The sequence below is a fragment of the Corvus hawaiiensis genome, chromosome 20, assembly GCF_020740725.1.
Source record: "Corvus hawaiiensis isolate bCorHaw1 chromosome 20, bCorHaw1.pri.cur, whole genome shotgun sequence".
NCBI classification, from domain to species: domain Eukaryota; kingdom Metazoa; phylum Chordata; class Aves; order Passeriformes; family Corvidae; genus Corvus; species Corvus hawaiiensis.
The window spans coordinates 432,173-447,960 of NC_063232.1; the positions used below are offsets into that span (position 1 = coordinate 432,173).

Consider the following 15,788-nt stretch of genomic DNA (forward strand, 5'->3'; position numbering starts at 1 on the left):
CCAGGAAGGAGGGATGCGTGGGCAGATGCAGCCCCAGGTGCTGCTCGGGGCCTGTCTCTGCCCACTGACTGTGGCACGGTGTGGGATGTCCTCACCTGCCCTCCCGGGACGGGGATCTCGGCTAAGACGGGATCAACCAGACCTGAGCGTCAGAGCGAGACTCGGCGACCTCTGAGGGCAGAACGAGGCCATGGTGCACAGCACACCTTCCCCCCGCAGCAGGGCAGCACGGCCCTGGCCCTGCCCAGCCCTCCCTCAGCCGCGTCCCGCCCGCCCAGCACCGGGTGCGGCGTGTCCAGCTCGGCCACAGCGGGAATGCCGCCTGGCAGGGCTGGGAACGCAGCCTGGCAGGGCCGTGCTCCAGTGCCACCCACACACCCCCCCTACCCAGACACACACTCACACGTGCACACAAACACACACGCAAGCACATATACATACACACACCCCACACACACACAAAAGCACACACACACACAAAAGCACACCCCTGTCCAGACACACATATACACACAAGCACACACACAAGCACACATACACACACATACAAAAGCACACACACACATACAAAAGCACACACACATATACACACACACAGACACGCACGGCCGCACGGGTGCTGCCTATGCCGGTGCTGGTGCCGGTACCGGTATCCTTACCGCAGTCGGTACCGCTGCGCACACCGGTGCCGCTGCCGCTGCCGGTGCCGGTGCCGGTGCCACTAGAGGTCAGTGCCGGCACGGAGCAGCAGCAGCGGCAGCGCCGGAGCCCAGCCCCGCTCGGAAGAGCTGCCGCCCGCAGCCCCATCCGCAGTGTCCGCATCTCTCATCCCGCGTCTCCCCATCCCGCACGCTTCACCCCTACATCCTCACATCCCCACATTCCACATCCCGCACCCCCGCAATCTCCACCAGCCTCGGACCAGGGGAAAAGCCCCGTTGCTGCAGTAGAACCCGGAGATGAGGCACTTGGTGGGTCTCCCCATGTCTGCTGTCCCCACTGCCACCCCGCTGCACGCCAGGGTCACCATGAGCAGGGGCTGCCAGCGCTCTAACTGAGGCACATGGCACTGATATGTCTCCCAAATGGGGTATAACAGGCAAGGAGCTGCCTGCCTCTGCCCAAGAGCCTCTGGAGCTCAGTCACGCATCTGAGCCGGCAGCAGGGACCCCCCAATTCTTCCTGAACTGGTACTCCTGCCATTTTTGCCTCATTATGTTGCAATCTCAGACTTGTTTGAGATGCAGCTCCTGTCTCTCAGAGCAAGCAGGGAGTGGGGAAGAGTTGCAGCATAATTGCAGTGCAGGACATCACAGTGGCTGGAAGCATCAGCAAAGGGACTGCCAGGTCATGTCCTGCTCAGAAAAGCTGCCAGTGAAACCAGTTAATTGTGAAACTGGTGATGTGAAACATGAGCAGCCTGAGTGCACCAGAGTGAGCCCAGGTTGCCAGGCGATCGCTGTGGAGGCAGCCGACATTTTCCTGTGCCATGCTGGGTGCAGAGGATGCTCTGCGCTCTGCTGCTGTCCCGCTCGGCAGGCTGCATCCCAGAGCGATGACCTCATTTACAGAGCAGCTCTCTGTCCCTGAGTGCCTGACCTTGACTGTTTGCAGGCTTGTCTTTTATCCAGTGGAAAATCAATGAAAATTGTACAAACCCTGTGAAACATGATGCACTCAGACGTTCGCCCTCTCTCCTCCCCCCACCTCCCATCTGTAGCTCACTGCTATTCAAGTTAGCACACGAGTTAGGGGAAGACACAGAGAGACATTAAAAACATCCACACACCCCAGACATGGCACACTGCCCTGAGAGGGACAAGTGACACCTTGGCAAGCGTTGACCTGAGGGTCACAAATGGGTGAGAGGGGCTCCACATGAGACAGCGCTGCTCTGAACAAGAAAGGCTGCACGCTCCCCCTTCACACAGGCATCTGTCACCTCTTAACTTCTCATTTCAAGAAGAACTTATTTTTCAGAGAACACAAGTTGAGAGGAGGCCCACGCAGGAGTTGGCATGACTGGGTGAGTATTGGGAGGCCCTGTAGCTCTCGGTTGCACTGGCTGGGGCTGCAAGCAGATCTCTCTGAATAACTTACTGCAAATGAACTTCTTGTGTGTGCATGTAGAGACCTTCAGACCACACTGCCAATCTTTTCTTCTGGTTTAATGATTTCTCCCTTTGTGTGAACTAAACTTAGTCTGCATAGATGAGCCATAACACCAAGCCCGGCCTTCCTCTGCTACCAGAAACAACAGGCCAGGCTGGACCCCACCACTGTGCATCAGGTGAGGGTCCAGTCCTTGCCATTATTGTGCAGAGATGTCACAAACTTTCTGTATCACACCTGGAGCATGCACTTTGCTGCAGGCACAGGGCAAGTCTGTCGGCCACAGCACACCCTCGGTGGATCTGTGGAGCACAGACACTCACTCAGAGCCTGGAAGCATTCAAGGGGAGGGAAGGATGTGGGATGGCAGAATGATACCACAAGCCGTACTCTGTGGGCTCCCCTACAACTCCTCTGTGTGGTGGTTGTACAATGGGATATGCAGGATTGCAGCAGTTTTAATGTGAAGACGGCAGCACAATTCAGGTGAGCATCAGAGCAAGAACACTGCACTCTCTGGGCACATTTGGGTTTAAGGGAACGGGAATCAGCAGACTGTCAGCTGACGGGGAGGACGCTACCATTCTCCTGTGCCGTCACTGCCGTGCAGCATGGAACAGGCCACCGCATCCCAGCCTCCCTGCTGGAACAGAGGCGCAAAGGATTGAGTCATCCTTGAACGAGGGGCCCCAGCTGGTCTGGGTACCACAAACAAAAGGCATGAAAAATCAGTAAGCACTTGAATAAACAAATTCTTCTCACCGTCTCTCTGACCACAGCTTTGCTGGTTTGACCCACTGGTTTCCGGGCTGCAGCCGGTACCGGCCCGCATTTGCCTCGCAAACCCCCGAGCGGCGGTGACACTGCAACCCCCGCAGGAGCACAGCGCTGCTGCTTCCCCCACAGACCCAGAGCCCCCCGCTCGGGCCGCCCGGGGCTGCGGCTTCAGCACCGCGGACAGCGGCGGGGAGCGGCGGGGAGCGGCGACCCGAGAGTCCCCGGGGAGGGAGAGCGAGACCACGAGGGTCCCCGGGGAGCGGAGCCCCGGCCGCACCGAAGGTCCAGGGGAGCGGGACCCCGAGAGTCCCGGGGAGCTGAGCCCCCGCTTCAGCGAGGGTCGCGGGGAGCGGCGCCCCGGCCCCGATGCGGCCACCCCGGCAGCGGCTGGCCGCGGCCCGGCCCCGGGGCAGAGTCCCCGGCGCGGGGGTCTGTCCCCGCGCCCGCCGCCGCCCGCCCCGGCGGAGCTCCCCAGTTCCGGTCACGTTGCCGCCTGTTTACGGGCGGCGGGGCCGGGCCGGGCGAGGCGGGGCCGCCGCAGGCAGCGCGGGCAGCGCGGGAGCCGGCGCGGCCCCGGCCCCGGCCCCGGCCCCGGCCCCGCCGCCCCATGACGCCCAGCGGGCGCCCCTTGGGGCCCCGCCGCTCACCCCAGGTAAGGGACCGGCCGCGGGGCGGGGCGGGCCGGCGGCGCGGGGCCGGGGCCGTGGGGCCGGGCTGCGGGGCGGGCGGGGTCCCCGGGCTGCGGGGCGGCCCCGCAGAAGTTGCCCGCAGCCCCGCTGTGCCGGTTCTAGAAGTTGCTTCTCCCGGTACGTGACCCCGCCGGCGCTGTCGCTGCCCCCGCCGCAGCGCCGGTGCCCATCCCGCCGACGGTCTGTCCCCCTGCCCCGCCGAGCCCTGCCGGGCTCTGCCGCCCGCGCCGGCCGCTGCGGAGCTCGGCGCCGGGACCGGGCAGTGTCGCTCCCGAGCCCCCGGCCTGCGAGCGGCACCGCGGGTTCCCCCGCCGGGGAGGAGGACTGGCCCGGAGCGGCGGTGACGGGCCCGGTTCCGCTCCCGGAGCAGAGCTGGATCCATAGTGAATTCCCTCGGAGCCGGGAGGAGAAAGCACGGCCTTGCCTTCAGCATCCGCAGCCCCCTGACAAGCCTCACTGGGGCTGTTCCTCAGGCGGTTGTGCTCAGAGAATTGCGCGAAAACACAATAATGTATAATCAACATCTGTATTGGTTTTATCTGTAAATAGATACTGACAGATAATGAATAGCAAACAGCACTCCAAGTGTAATTCTGCCTCTGCTGAGATCAGGGAAGGTTTCCCAGTGACTTTTCCAAGGCCGGGATTTCACCTCTGGTTTCTATTCCTGGCATTGCCACTGCCTCTGTGACCTTCTGCAAGTTTCTGAGCTTCCTGCTGCCTGATTTCCCTACATTTAAAGATACACTGGCTTAGTGGCATGGCTGCAAAGTTTATCTTTATATTCTTCGAGCTGTAAATACCAAGCACTATGGATTTCTAATGTGTATCAGTGTTTATTCCTGCATATGTTTTAATGTGATGGAGAAGGGGCTGCTGGCAACCACAGCAGGACAAATTATCGACCTGTTCCTGCAAACCTCATACCCTCTGAGTCCCAGCTAATTTGCCATTTATAGGGAATAATAATCACACAGATAAGGGCCAGACCACAGTGTGACGGTGTGTGTACAGAGGTACGTGGATATGCAATACTGCATCTCCCTTTCAGGTGCATCACTGGGATGGAGGGTTTTTCTTGGGTCAAAGTTTTGGGATTCTGATTTACATTGAACAGCAGACTTAATAGAGTTTTGCCCTGGAAGCAAATTCTCAACCAATCTGTCTATGCAAAGGAAATCAGCTCTTGGTAGACTTGCAACTGAACTGGTCATTGTAGCTGCTCCAAGAAGCTGCTTCAGTCATTTTGGTTTGTGAAATACGAATTTGATAAATTGGGATGAAATTGTAAATCTCACTGGGGTTTTCCAACAGTACTTTGAAAGAAGCAGCTGAGATGAGGAGTCCCAATATGCTTGTCCCGAAGGCCATGGTTGCATAGTTAAATGACAAGGAGTGCGGAAAAAAATGTGGTTTAGAGGCAGGCACACAGGAAGGCTCAGCAGTCAAGACCATGCCCATGGTCACTCCATGTGGGGAATTGGAGGGGGCTGAGCCCAGTGCTGCCTCATCAGTTCTGTGCTCAAAATCTGGGAGGATCAGCAAGGGAACCCTGTGCCTGGAAAGCTCTCAGTGGTGGAGGAAAGCCCCGTGGATGTCCAGTCTCCCAAGCTGGAGAGAACCGTTCAGCCAGAGCTCTTCAGGGAGCAGGGGCCAGCTCAGGCTGTAGGTGTCACCTTTGAACAGGGGCAAGCCACACTGCTCAGCCGATTGCTGCCTCCTTTGCTGCTGTGTGTGCACATGGACAACTCTCGGAAGCACAAAGGCACAGAGCATCCTTCAAACCAAAGAGGACTATCACTTACTCTTGGCTTTTATTATGAATGACATTGTTTTCTAGAGTTGTAACCTCACACATAACTCGTCAAAATCACAGAGTACATGGTCAGTGTGACAGCTTCCACCACCAGCTGCCTTGGCATCTTAGAACTAGTCTGGAAAGGAGAAGTAACAGCTACAGCAGCAAGGGAGGGATCGGAGTGGGGGCACCCAAGCCCGTCCCTACTTGCTGCAGTACAACCATCCTTTTGGGAGCCACACTCACCCAGCCGGGCAGGAGGAAGGACAGCCCCAGTCACCAAGCTTTGGCTCTCGTGTCTGTGGCACAGGGTGAAAGTTCCTGCCATGGTTCACTGTGGGTGTTGTGAAGCCCTCGGCACAGGGAGTTTTGGTGTTACCAGCTGGGAGCTGTGTGACCCTGTAAGTGTTAAACCAGCCAGCAGCAGCAGCTAATCCTTATTAACTCCCAACACTGCCCAAGGATCGAGCTGTGTGAAATGACAGAAGGCACACATCAAACTAAAGGCTCAGGATGCTGCTGCAATCCCACTTGCCTTCAGAAGCCTGGAAGAAAGATACCAGCTGTTGAGTTTGGTTCTGAACCCCTTTGGAGTGGACACTGCCTTGGTGACGCAAATGCTTATCTGCTGCCCTCTGGTCAAGTTAGGGACACTCCAACACTGATGCTACCGAAGCCTCAGGATGAGATTGCAGCTTCCTTGACAGCTTTGGCTCTTGCATCATCACCTGTGAGGCAGAGCTGTGAGACCTGCAGAGGGCACAACATGGATCTCTCATCACCCTTGGAGCTGCAAATGGTGAACAGCAGCAGCCTCGGGTCCCTGGAATCCCCAGAGAGCTCTTCCCATCATTGTTCTTGGGCAACAGCACGACTGTTTCCAGCACTGTCCTCATTTCCAATGAAGGCAGCTCCTGCCCTGCTTGCCTCTTGTGTCGTTCCCCTGTCTGCCTTTGTGTCCTGCCCCCATGTCCTGCCCTTGCCTCCCTCCGTGCCCTTAGTACTGGTGGGAGGTTCACGGCTAAACAAAACAAGGTGCTCGCTCCCTGATGTGGGCCCTCAGATGTTCCTGCCACAAGCTGAGAGCTGTTTCTCAAGGGAAAACATGAAAGTCATGTTGGACAGGCGAAGCTGATTCAAACCCACTATGGATTTCCCATTGCAGTTCTGGAGACAGACTTTTTTTCCCGCATACACAGGTAAATTATGAAGGCTCTTTGCTTCCAAATCAGAGACAACAAATAGATCTCAATTCCAGATTTTTTTCCTTTGACTTTCTTTGCAGCTTGATATCTATCAGCTATTTATTTTTGAAGGAAAACATTTTCATTGGTAAAAAAAGAAGTTATTTCCCACTTAAGGGGAGAAGGGAAAGTTCAATGGAAAATTTGCAGCCATTTCTACTAAAGACGTTTCAACTAGACGGAACAAAGTGCTTGAAAATAGCACTACGTGTCCCCTGAGCTTTGGCCAACCTACTTTCTGATGTTTCCTGAGATGAGGTACCACAACTCCCATCAAGAAGCTCAGCCCACCATGGCCAGGGCTGGCAGGAGGGTGTACCCATGGTGTGGTTTGCATTCCTGGTCTCTGGCAGATGCCAGGTAACTCCTATAACTCTTGCACTGGCACCAGGACATACGGCCCTCCAAGGAGGATGGCTAGGCCAGCCCCAGCCCCCTGGCACAGCTGGGTTTGACACCTTCCATAAGGACAGCTACAGGAGAATGCACTTTGGATCATTTCTTTACCAGCAGGTTGGGTGCTCAGCTGTCCCCAGCTAGCTTGCACCCCCCATCTCATCAAATACAGGAACATGGAGACCTGACTGTAGAGTCGTCACAAACCCGCAGAGCCTTTGGCAGGAACTAAGCTTTGACCTTGGGGCACTGCCAAGACCCCTTACTGTGGGATTGAGCTTAAATGCATTCTGGTTGCAGGAGTTGCAAAATGCTCTATGTGACCATGCCAGGGGTTCTAGAACAGTGAGCCACAGAGCTTGTTTGGTTCTGCAGTTTCTGTAGAAAGAAAACTGGAGTCAGATATGGGAAGCAGCTGCCTGGGGACAGGATGATGCACTCCATCCCTCAGGCCTGTGGCACAACATCTCCCCATAAAATCATTTCAGCTGGAAAAACCTCTCAGGTCATTGAGTCCAGCCACTCACCCAACACTTCCAGGTTACCTCAATTTGCTGCAGCTTCCCTCCTTCTGGGCTGTGTGTGGGGAGCGAGGACAGATTCCACACACCGCAAAATGGTATTTCCTGGGATGAAGGGTTCTTTCAGGGTTATTTTTATCTCCCTGTGCAGTACAGGTGGGTGGCTTTTGCAGCTGCTTTGCCGAGGCCATTGATGATGTGGTGATGGACCCCCAGCCCAGCTCCGCTGCCTGGCACAACCTGCCAGCAGCTCTTGTCTGCCAGGCAAATTACCAGGGAAGATGTTTCTTCTCCTGGAAGACGAAATGACTCTCCTTGCCACGCAGTGCTGATCGGGTTAGACAGAGCATATTGTATTTTTCATGTGCTGGATCGCTTGCTGCAGTTGCTGCTGTGTAATGTGGAGCTTGTCAAGTGAGAGCTAAAATCGTCCCACCTGGGGACAACGGGGAGCAATCCTGTCCCAGATGCATCCTACTCAGTGATAAAATATTTCCTAGGGCCAATTTCAGAACAGACATGGATGTTACGTTGCCAGGGTTCATGCAGCAGGATTTTCTGCCTGTGCAGTGTCTGAGCAGGCAGGACAGGAGCCAGCGCCTCTGGGGCCGGAAGGAAGGTGAGAGGGCTGAGGCCATTCCCTGGGGATCAGCTGAGCAGGGCTGCTTTTCCCACAGCATCGAGGAGAGCAGGCACCACCCTGCATCACAGGCTCTGCCCCTCACAAGGGCTCCGGGGCTGGGGCTTGCAGATCCAGCGCACTGCTGCACGTTTCATCACCAGCCATCTCCACTCCCCACAGGCCTGGACTGTGAATTTGGTTGCGATGGAGACCGTGTCCCTGGAGCACCAGATCCAGAGCGTGCAGCGGCACATCGCTTTCCTGAAGAAGGAGCAGATGGAGCTGCTCCATGACCTGCACCTGGAGATCCTCCGCTTGCAGAAGCACTGCTCAGGTGAGCATTGGGGTGGCCACAACGCGTGGGAGCTGACCGCTCACGGAGCACCTTGGGCAGGAAAGCTCCTGCTGGCACCCCAGGGTGCTCATGCTGGTGCTCGGCAGGACGCAGAGGAGGCGAGTGCCAGGCTGCAGCGCGAGGCTCGGGGCCCTGCCTGGCTGTGCCTGTGGCTGTGGGGTGTCCAGCTGCCAGCCCCCCACCCACAGCCCCGCTGCAGCAGTGTCACGGTCCCCTCGAGCCATCCCTGCAGGAGTGACAGTTCTCCAGCCTTCTGCCACCACTGAACTCATTCCAACTTGTGCTGCTGCTCTCATCAATAATTCAGCCATAGCTAATTACTCCTTGTCTTCCAGCCTCTCATTCTCCCAGATTCCTGGGAAACAAAGAAATGTCTGCACTGATAAATTGGCAATTTTCCCCCATCCCTTCTGAGCTTTTGCTGTTCTGTTTCATTGTTTTAACAGTTTAATCTATGCCTCTTCAGACAGGCAAGACAGTGGGGTTCTCCTGCCTAAATCAAGCTTGGGGGGTCTGTCCTCAGGGGCTTGAAATGAGCCCATTGCACAGGTGGTTATCAGTGATCTCCCCTTTCCAGTGTGACTCAAGGACAGCCCTGTCTGACTAAAGGGGTCCTTTCCTCCTGGGTGAGGTGTGTGGTTCTGCCAGCAGTGATGGGGGCAACCCCTGGGTATTTAAGGACATTTGAATGTCGTTATCTGGCATTTGAATGTCATTGTCTGGGGGGCTGTTTGCAGGAGAGTGGCATCGATAAATCAGTTTTTCCCCACTGTGGCCCTGTGGAGCCTTGCCTACTGCCCTGCCGCTGCTGTTTCTGACTTTTTCACTATCCCCTTGGTCTCTCTGAGGTATCCCTGTGGGAAAGGCTCTCCTCCCCACAGAGATGGTTCTCAGCTGCCCCTCAGGGATCATGGGGATGGTACTGAAGCAGATCCCCACCAGCCCCCTGGCTCCAGCACAGAAACTGGGACCCCAGACTGTGCATCATCCCTGCACCTGCTCGGCAGGATGTCGTCTTTGGAAATAGGCAACTGCTTTGGATTTCATTTGAAATATATCTGAGACTCCAAACCTATTATTTTAGCTTCAGAAAAATAGCACAATGGCCATTGATTCCCACCGGGCCAGTCAGGAGTGCTGAACGCTTTCCAGAAACTGCATTACGTTCTCAGGTACTTCTGCCTTCTCACTGCAGATTTGTTTTCCAAGACAGACAGGCAGAGCAGGCTGAGCCAAGCGTTCAGTTTCAGGAGGATGGCAGTGATGAGGATTAGAGTCAACATGAAAGCAGATTAAAACAAAAATGTAGGGCAAAGATTAACCCTTTGAACTCATTTTCAGTGAAAAAATAGCCCCCAAACAGCTGAATGCTGCTGCTGCCACTTTCTTCCTCTGTTCAGGGCTCTCAGTGGTTGGGTGGGCTGTGATAATTAATTCAAAAGGGACTGTCTGTAAGAGTGCAGGGTAAAGTGACCTCCAGAAGGTCCCTGAGCTGCCCTTTGTGAGCTGGTGCTGTAGCCTGGGGCTAGACAGCGAGCAGCCAAAGAGCAGCAGAGAGGAGGTAGCATGTTGGGGCTGAGCAGGCAGGCAGGTGCTGCAGCCCCTGAGATTTGGAAGCTCCATGTTGCCCTGGAGCAGGGCAGCATCCTTCTGCAGGCACATCGTGCTGGGATGAGGCCGTCCCCACTTGCGTCACGTGCAGAGGCAGCGATCAGCCTGGAGCAGTAAATTATGAAATGCTTTGGGTGGCAGCTTACACTTTGGTCTATTTTCAATCCATTGCTCTGCTCTTTGTCCTGGTTTAAAGCACTGAAAATGGTTCAGCAACTCTCTTAGAAAAAGGAAAGGCATTGTCAGAGGGGCAGAGCCATGAGGCTGCTTAATAACATATAAATTGCCAGAATTGCCTATTTTTAGCTCAGCCTGTGGCTGGTGCTCCGAGATGGCCACACTCCCATGTGGGCTGGGCAGAGATAGCACTGCAGCCACAGTGATGTCCAGTGCCCCAAAGGGAGCAGGGGAAGACATGGGGAGCACAGAACGGGTGGGATGCTCCTCCTCAGTGCTGTTGGATTTCTCTTCCAGAGCTCACCCATGACCTGGAAATGAAAGAGCTGGAGGCCCGCCAGCAAGGTAAGAGCACAGCTTTGGGCACGAGATAAGGGGGAGCGTGTGCGGAGGCCACCCCAAGAGCCTGCGGCCAGAGGCGGCCCATCAGGGCTGCAGGGAGGGGACATGGGCCTTGCCTGAGGGGGCAGTGGGCCTGCGGGTAGCACTGGGAAGGCAGCGTGCACAGCCTGCTGGCAGCGCATAAATGCTGGTGATGCCCGGGAACCCCGCGGCCGGCAGAGGATGCTCTGTGAGCAGCCTGGCTCCTTTCCCTCCTCGGTCCCGGAGATGAAGCTGAAACTCCTCCCTGGTGCTGCCTGGGCACGGTCCCTGGCACCAAGCCCGAGGCTGTGCTGTGTGCTCAGTGCCAGGGCAGCCGGTCCCAGGGTGGGTGCGGGCTGCTCTCACTGGGGCCAGCGGGGTCCTCACCCTTGGCACCCTCACGCAGTGCCATGGCTGGTTCCCGGGAATTTCGAACTCCCAGCCCCTCCCATGGAGCCAGGGGTCCCTTCTCTGCACCAGGGGGCTTTGCTGGCAGAGGGCCTGGTGCCCAACGCACCAGGTGCCATCGGGGCGTCACCAGCCACAGGGCAACGAGTCTCATCCATGGTGCCTGCCCATCCTTCAGCCTTTTAGAGCTGCACAATCACTTTGCCACGTTTATGGGGCAGCACCTCATTTACGATGCCATCAAATGATTGCTCTTCTGATGCCACTCATGCAATAATTAGTGCCTGCAACTGCCTCCCTAAGACCTCATTATAAAGCTGCAGAAACACTGAGGAGCTGAGGCTGTAAGTGGCTGCCAATCACATCATAAAAAGCAGATTATTGCAGAGGATGGGAGCAGGCCTGGGCAGGCCAGGGAGCGCAGGCAGGTGCCAGCCTGCACCCTGCCAAGGGCTGGGTGCCGGAGCAGGCTGGACTCCTGACCCCAGCCCAGCCCTCCTGCTGCCCACCAGGCTTGGCTCCAGAACTCCAAGCTGCGAATTCCCTGAGCTGCCTGGCCATCCTGCCCCAGGATAGTGTTCCCCAGAACCCGCTCCCCCCTCCCAGGATGGAAGCTCCTTCCCTGCTGAGCGCAGCCCAGTTCCTCCATAATCTTGGATTAGCATCTCCGTCCTCACTAACCAGGCTTTGGAGTCCCGGGGCTTGATGCCAAAAGTCCATCCAAAGCTGGGCTGATGGCTCCCCTGCACCATTTCCTTTTCTCTCCCAGCCCATGTGCTCCCCCACACCCTCTGCACACATTCAAAGTCACTTACAGGGTGAAAAACTAGTTACCTAGGGAAATTTTTAAGCTGCAGCAAGGTAGAGGCAGTAGGTTCCATGGCAACAACATCCTCCACTGAAACTGCCTTTTGCTTTCACCCTGCATTTGGGTGTTACACATGGCACCGAGCCGGCAGCCTGTGCCGGGGTTCCTGTGCCCGCGCTGGCAGTGAGCCCATGCTGGGGCAGCTCACAGGCAGTTTTGGATCCCAGCTTCAAGGAGCACCCGAGCAGCCTCAATGGCACTGCTGGGACATGCTGGCACCATGGAGTGGTCAGCAGCCACGTCCACGTTGGGAGCGCGTGGGGACCTGCCAGGAGCAGTGGGGCTGAGCCCCTGCTCCCCCTCCTGACCCCTCTGTGCCTTGACCCACAGATGTCCTGGACCGCGAGCTGGAGGAGAAGTGCCGGGCGATGGAGGCCCAGCTGCAGGAGAAGGAGAAGGACAACCTAGAGCTGCGCAAGGAGCTGCAGCACAAGGAGACTCTGGTGGCTGCGCTGCGGTCCAGCCTCCGCAGCAAGGAGCGCCGGTTCTTGGAGGAGCTGAAGCGTCGGAGCCACCGCGTCACCATCCTCGACACCGAGCTGCAGAAGCAGACGGAGGCGGCCGCCTACCTCTCCCTGCAGCTGCACGCCACGGCCCAGCGGCTGCCGGGCCCCCGGGCAGGCGGGCGGCCGCCCCCCGAGCAGCCCCCGGCCGAGGGCCGGCCCCGGCGCCGCGGGCACAGGGCGCCCGCCCGGCGCCCGCCCGGGGACGGCGGCCGGCCCAGGGACCCCGCGCAGGAGGAGCACGACGCCATGCCCGACCCCGCGCTGTTCCTGTACACGGCGCGGCCGCACGGCCCGCAGCGCCCGCCGCCGGAGCCCCCCGGGCCGCCCCGAGCCTCGGCCGCGGCCGCCGCGGGCCCCCGGGGGCAGAGGCCCCCCCGGCAGCCCCCGCAGGAGCCCGCGGCCAGGGCCAGGTCGGCCAAGGGCGAGCCCAGCAAGAGGCAGGGGTCCGGTGCCCACGGTGCCCACGGTGCCCACGGTGCCCACGGTGCCCCCCGGGCCCAGGAGTAGGCGGCGAGGGGACGGCACGGCCCGAACCGGCCGGAAAGGCCTGAGCCCGGCGGCACCGGGGCGGGCCCCGGCCGAGGTTCTTTCCCCCATCCCCTTGGAGGGGAAGAGGCAACCGAAAGTGGAGCCCTGCACGCACCTCCCACCCACCGGCAGCCAGGGAGGACCCCTCTGCCCGAAAGGTTTGAGCCAGGGATGTTGCCGGCAATGCTGCGGGACAGGGGAGCATCCAGCACCCGGGCTGTGAAGGGGACACGTCTGAGCGCCTGTCCGGAGCTTCCAAGGAAAGAAAGAAGGAAAGAAGAAGCATTTCTGGAATGAGATTTTCCTGCTGCTGTGGCCCTCAAAGTGGGCGCCGGGTTGCTTTCCCTGGCCCGGGGTGTTGGGAGGTGGGTGTGCAGCAGCAGCAGGCTGTGCAGCACAGGGCTTGGCACCGCGGGATGAGCTCAGCCAGGCCTTCAGCCCTGGCCATCACCAGCACCGGGCACTGGAGAGGGCCCAGGACATCACCAGGAAGGTTCTCCAGAACACAGGCAGCTGAACAAGGTCGATCCTGTGGGTGACGGAGGGATCCCCTTCCACAAGGACAGTGCTGCTGTGCTGGCCAGGCCCTATCCCACTCTCCCCTGTGCAGTGGTTTGGCTGTCTCCAACACGAATTTCCCCCTCGTCACGTTTGCACGCAGGACTCAGACAAGGCAGCTGGACAAGAGCCGAGATTGGCAGTCCTGCTGGACACCTTGTGGCTCCTCGGCCGCTGCAGCCGGGCTCCATGTGCTGCTGGAGCAGGGCAGCACCCTGTGCCCCCTGCACAGGGCTCTCCTCGGCACCAGCATTTTGGTTCTCAGTCACATCCACAGCCAGGTCTGGGTTTGCTGCTGAGGGCTGAGCAGCCCCCCGGTCCTCCCCCATCACCTCCCGTCCTTCCCAGCACAGCAGCCATACACAGCTGCCTTCGCCCCACTGGGGCAGCCTTGGCCCATTTCCAACCAAACTGTCAGCTTTAAAATCCACTCCCTGGGTGTTGTGAAACACCATTAGGAGAGGACACCATTAGGGGAGGGCTCTGGCGGCCAGGCAGGGCGAAGGTCTCTCTGCTCCAGTGCTGCCGGACCTGTGCTGCTCAGGGCAAGCCAAGGGGCCGGTTTCACCCTGGCATGTGGGCTGCCAGCCCTGGGTGGCCCAGCCGGGACTCGGCCCCTGCCTGCAGCCAGTGCCTGCCAGGCTGGTGGGCAGCAGCCTCCCACAGGACCCTTGCTGCCTCCGTGGCTTGCGTGGGCAGGAGGGAGCTGCAGGGTGAGATCAGACCCTATTTTCTTCCAATTCAGTTTGAAACCTCTTGAAAGACATCATCCTCACAGACTAGTGTGGCTTGGCCTGCCCGCACTCACCCTCAGTGTGCCCGTGCAGTCAGAGCTGTCTATTTTTGTAGTTCAATATTTATATACTCTATTAAAATGCTTTTATGAGATTCACAACAGCAGTTGCCAAGCCAGCTCTTTGGTAAAAACGAACCCCAAAGTGTACAAGCTGCACTAGCAGGGCAGAATTTAGCAGCCTTTGTATCTTTTTTTTGCTGTTGTGTGACAGTCAGGCTTTGCAGGCCAAGACCCCTCCTGCTCTCCCAGGGCACCCGTGAGGGTTGGGACTCCCCAGCAGCTCCCATGGTCCCTAACACACCCCTGGGTTTGGGAAAGAGCCCAGCAAAGTCACGCTGGGCAGGGCCCCCTCACAACTCTCAGGCAGCAGCCTGGCTTGAAGTCTGGCTGAGGTGTGCAGCTCCTGGGGCACGAAAGCTCTAATGGGAAATTTTTGAAGCCTCTGAAGTATCTGGAGCTGCTGCCTCAGGAGCGCAGAGCCCCCACAAGCCCCCAGCTGTCCTCCCAGACTGTCACCGCCGTGGGAGGCTGCAGGGAGCCCGGGCAGGTGCTCACAGGCCGTGGCTGCAGAGCCCCACATGCCCAGGGTGCCCGCGCAGGTTCGGTGGGTGCAGGGCAGCACGAGGGGCTCTGGTAATGCCCCGCCGGGCTCTGAGCACCGGGAACAGCTGCATGAGGGAGAAAAGCCCTGAGCTCCCGGCAAGGCTGCAGAATGCTTCCCGCGTGTTCCCCCTGCACAGTGATCCAGGCAGGCTCTGCCAGGCCCCAGCTCTGGGTTGAGCTGGGTGTGCTGGGGCCCTGCTGTCACTCACCCACGGGGGCAGCGAGGGGAACTTTGTCCGGTGTTGCACGAGCAGCCCCAGGGCTTCAGCGGCGCAGTTCCGGGAGTGTCTGTTGGCCTCTGGAAATCGCTGTTTCTCTCAGGTTCTGAGAGGTTCTGCTGCGGATTTGTCTCTCCTCTGTTAGGGTGAAAGAGGCGATGCCTGTCCCTGCGTGCTTGGCTGTTCCCGCAGCTGTGGTGTGCACGGCTGTTTCCCATCCTTCCTAGACAATCCCGATAGACACAGTATGTCGCATTTTTATTACAAACTCCTTCATGAGATCATGGTGTTTATGACTGACCGGAGCATTGAAAAGTGGAGGGAGAGGTATGATCCTTCTCCTGTGTAAATACCTTCCTAGCAATCATCATCCGTAGTGCCTAGTATGTAAATGAAGCAACCCTGTCGGAGCTGCAGGGTCCTTTCCTCTCCACCAGTAATTAGCAGCTTGCTCAAGGAGTTGATCTCATTCCTAGTCCCCCATGCCTCCCCCTCCCCGCGGTGCTCCCCGGTGCTGGGCAGGTCTGGAGCCCCGCAGCCGGCCAGGCAGAGCGCCTGCAGCCAGGGGGGCTCCCAAAGGGACGGAGAGGGAGCTCCCCAGTTCCCCCCTTCAAGCCAATGTAATGTGCTTGGGAATG

The 15,788-nt window shown here is 58.2% G+C and overlaps 2 protein-coding genes across 2 annotated transcripts in view; one reads left to right on the top strand and one right to left on the bottom strand.

The window, feature by feature from the left end:
- RAP1GAP2 (RAP1 GTPase activating protein 2) overlaps nt 1-715 on the bottom strand; it is a 58,653-nt gene extending 57,938 nt beyond the window's left edge. Inside the window, exon 1 of the mRNA XM_048324331.1 lies at nt 660-715. The gene's annotated coding sequence lies outside the window, so the exon portion shown is untranslated. The remainder of the gene's footprint in view (nt 1-659) is intronic.
- A 2,763-nt stretch (nt 716-3,478) lies between these two features.
- Nucleotides 3,479-12,954, top strand: CCDC92B (coiled-coil domain containing 92B). Its single transcript, XM_048325030.1, has 4 exons — nt 3,479-3,541; nt 8,340-8,493; nt 10,600-10,647; nt 12,272-12,954. Exons 1-4 carry the CDS (start codon nt 3,497-3,499, stop codon nt 12,952-12,954), a joined length of 930 nt encoding a protein of 309 aa, XP_048180987.1. The 5' UTR covers nt 3,479-3,496.
- Nucleotides 12,955-15,788: the final 2,834 nt, after the last annotated feature.

Excerpts from the sequence above, each read along its gene's own strand:
- CCDC92B (XM_048325030.1), top strand. The coding sequence starts at position 3,497 with ATGACGCCCAGCGGGCGCCCCTTGGGGCCCCGCCGCTCACCCCAG. Across the intron at positions 3,542-8,339 it reads GGCCCCGCCGCTCACCCCAG|GCCTGGACTGTGAATTTGGT; the intron begins GTAAGGGACCGG and ends CACTCCCCACAG. Across the intron at positions 8,494-10,599 it reads CTTGCAGAAGCACTGCTCAG|AGCTCACCCATGACCTGGAA; the intron begins GTGAGCATTGGG and ends TTTCTCTTCCAG.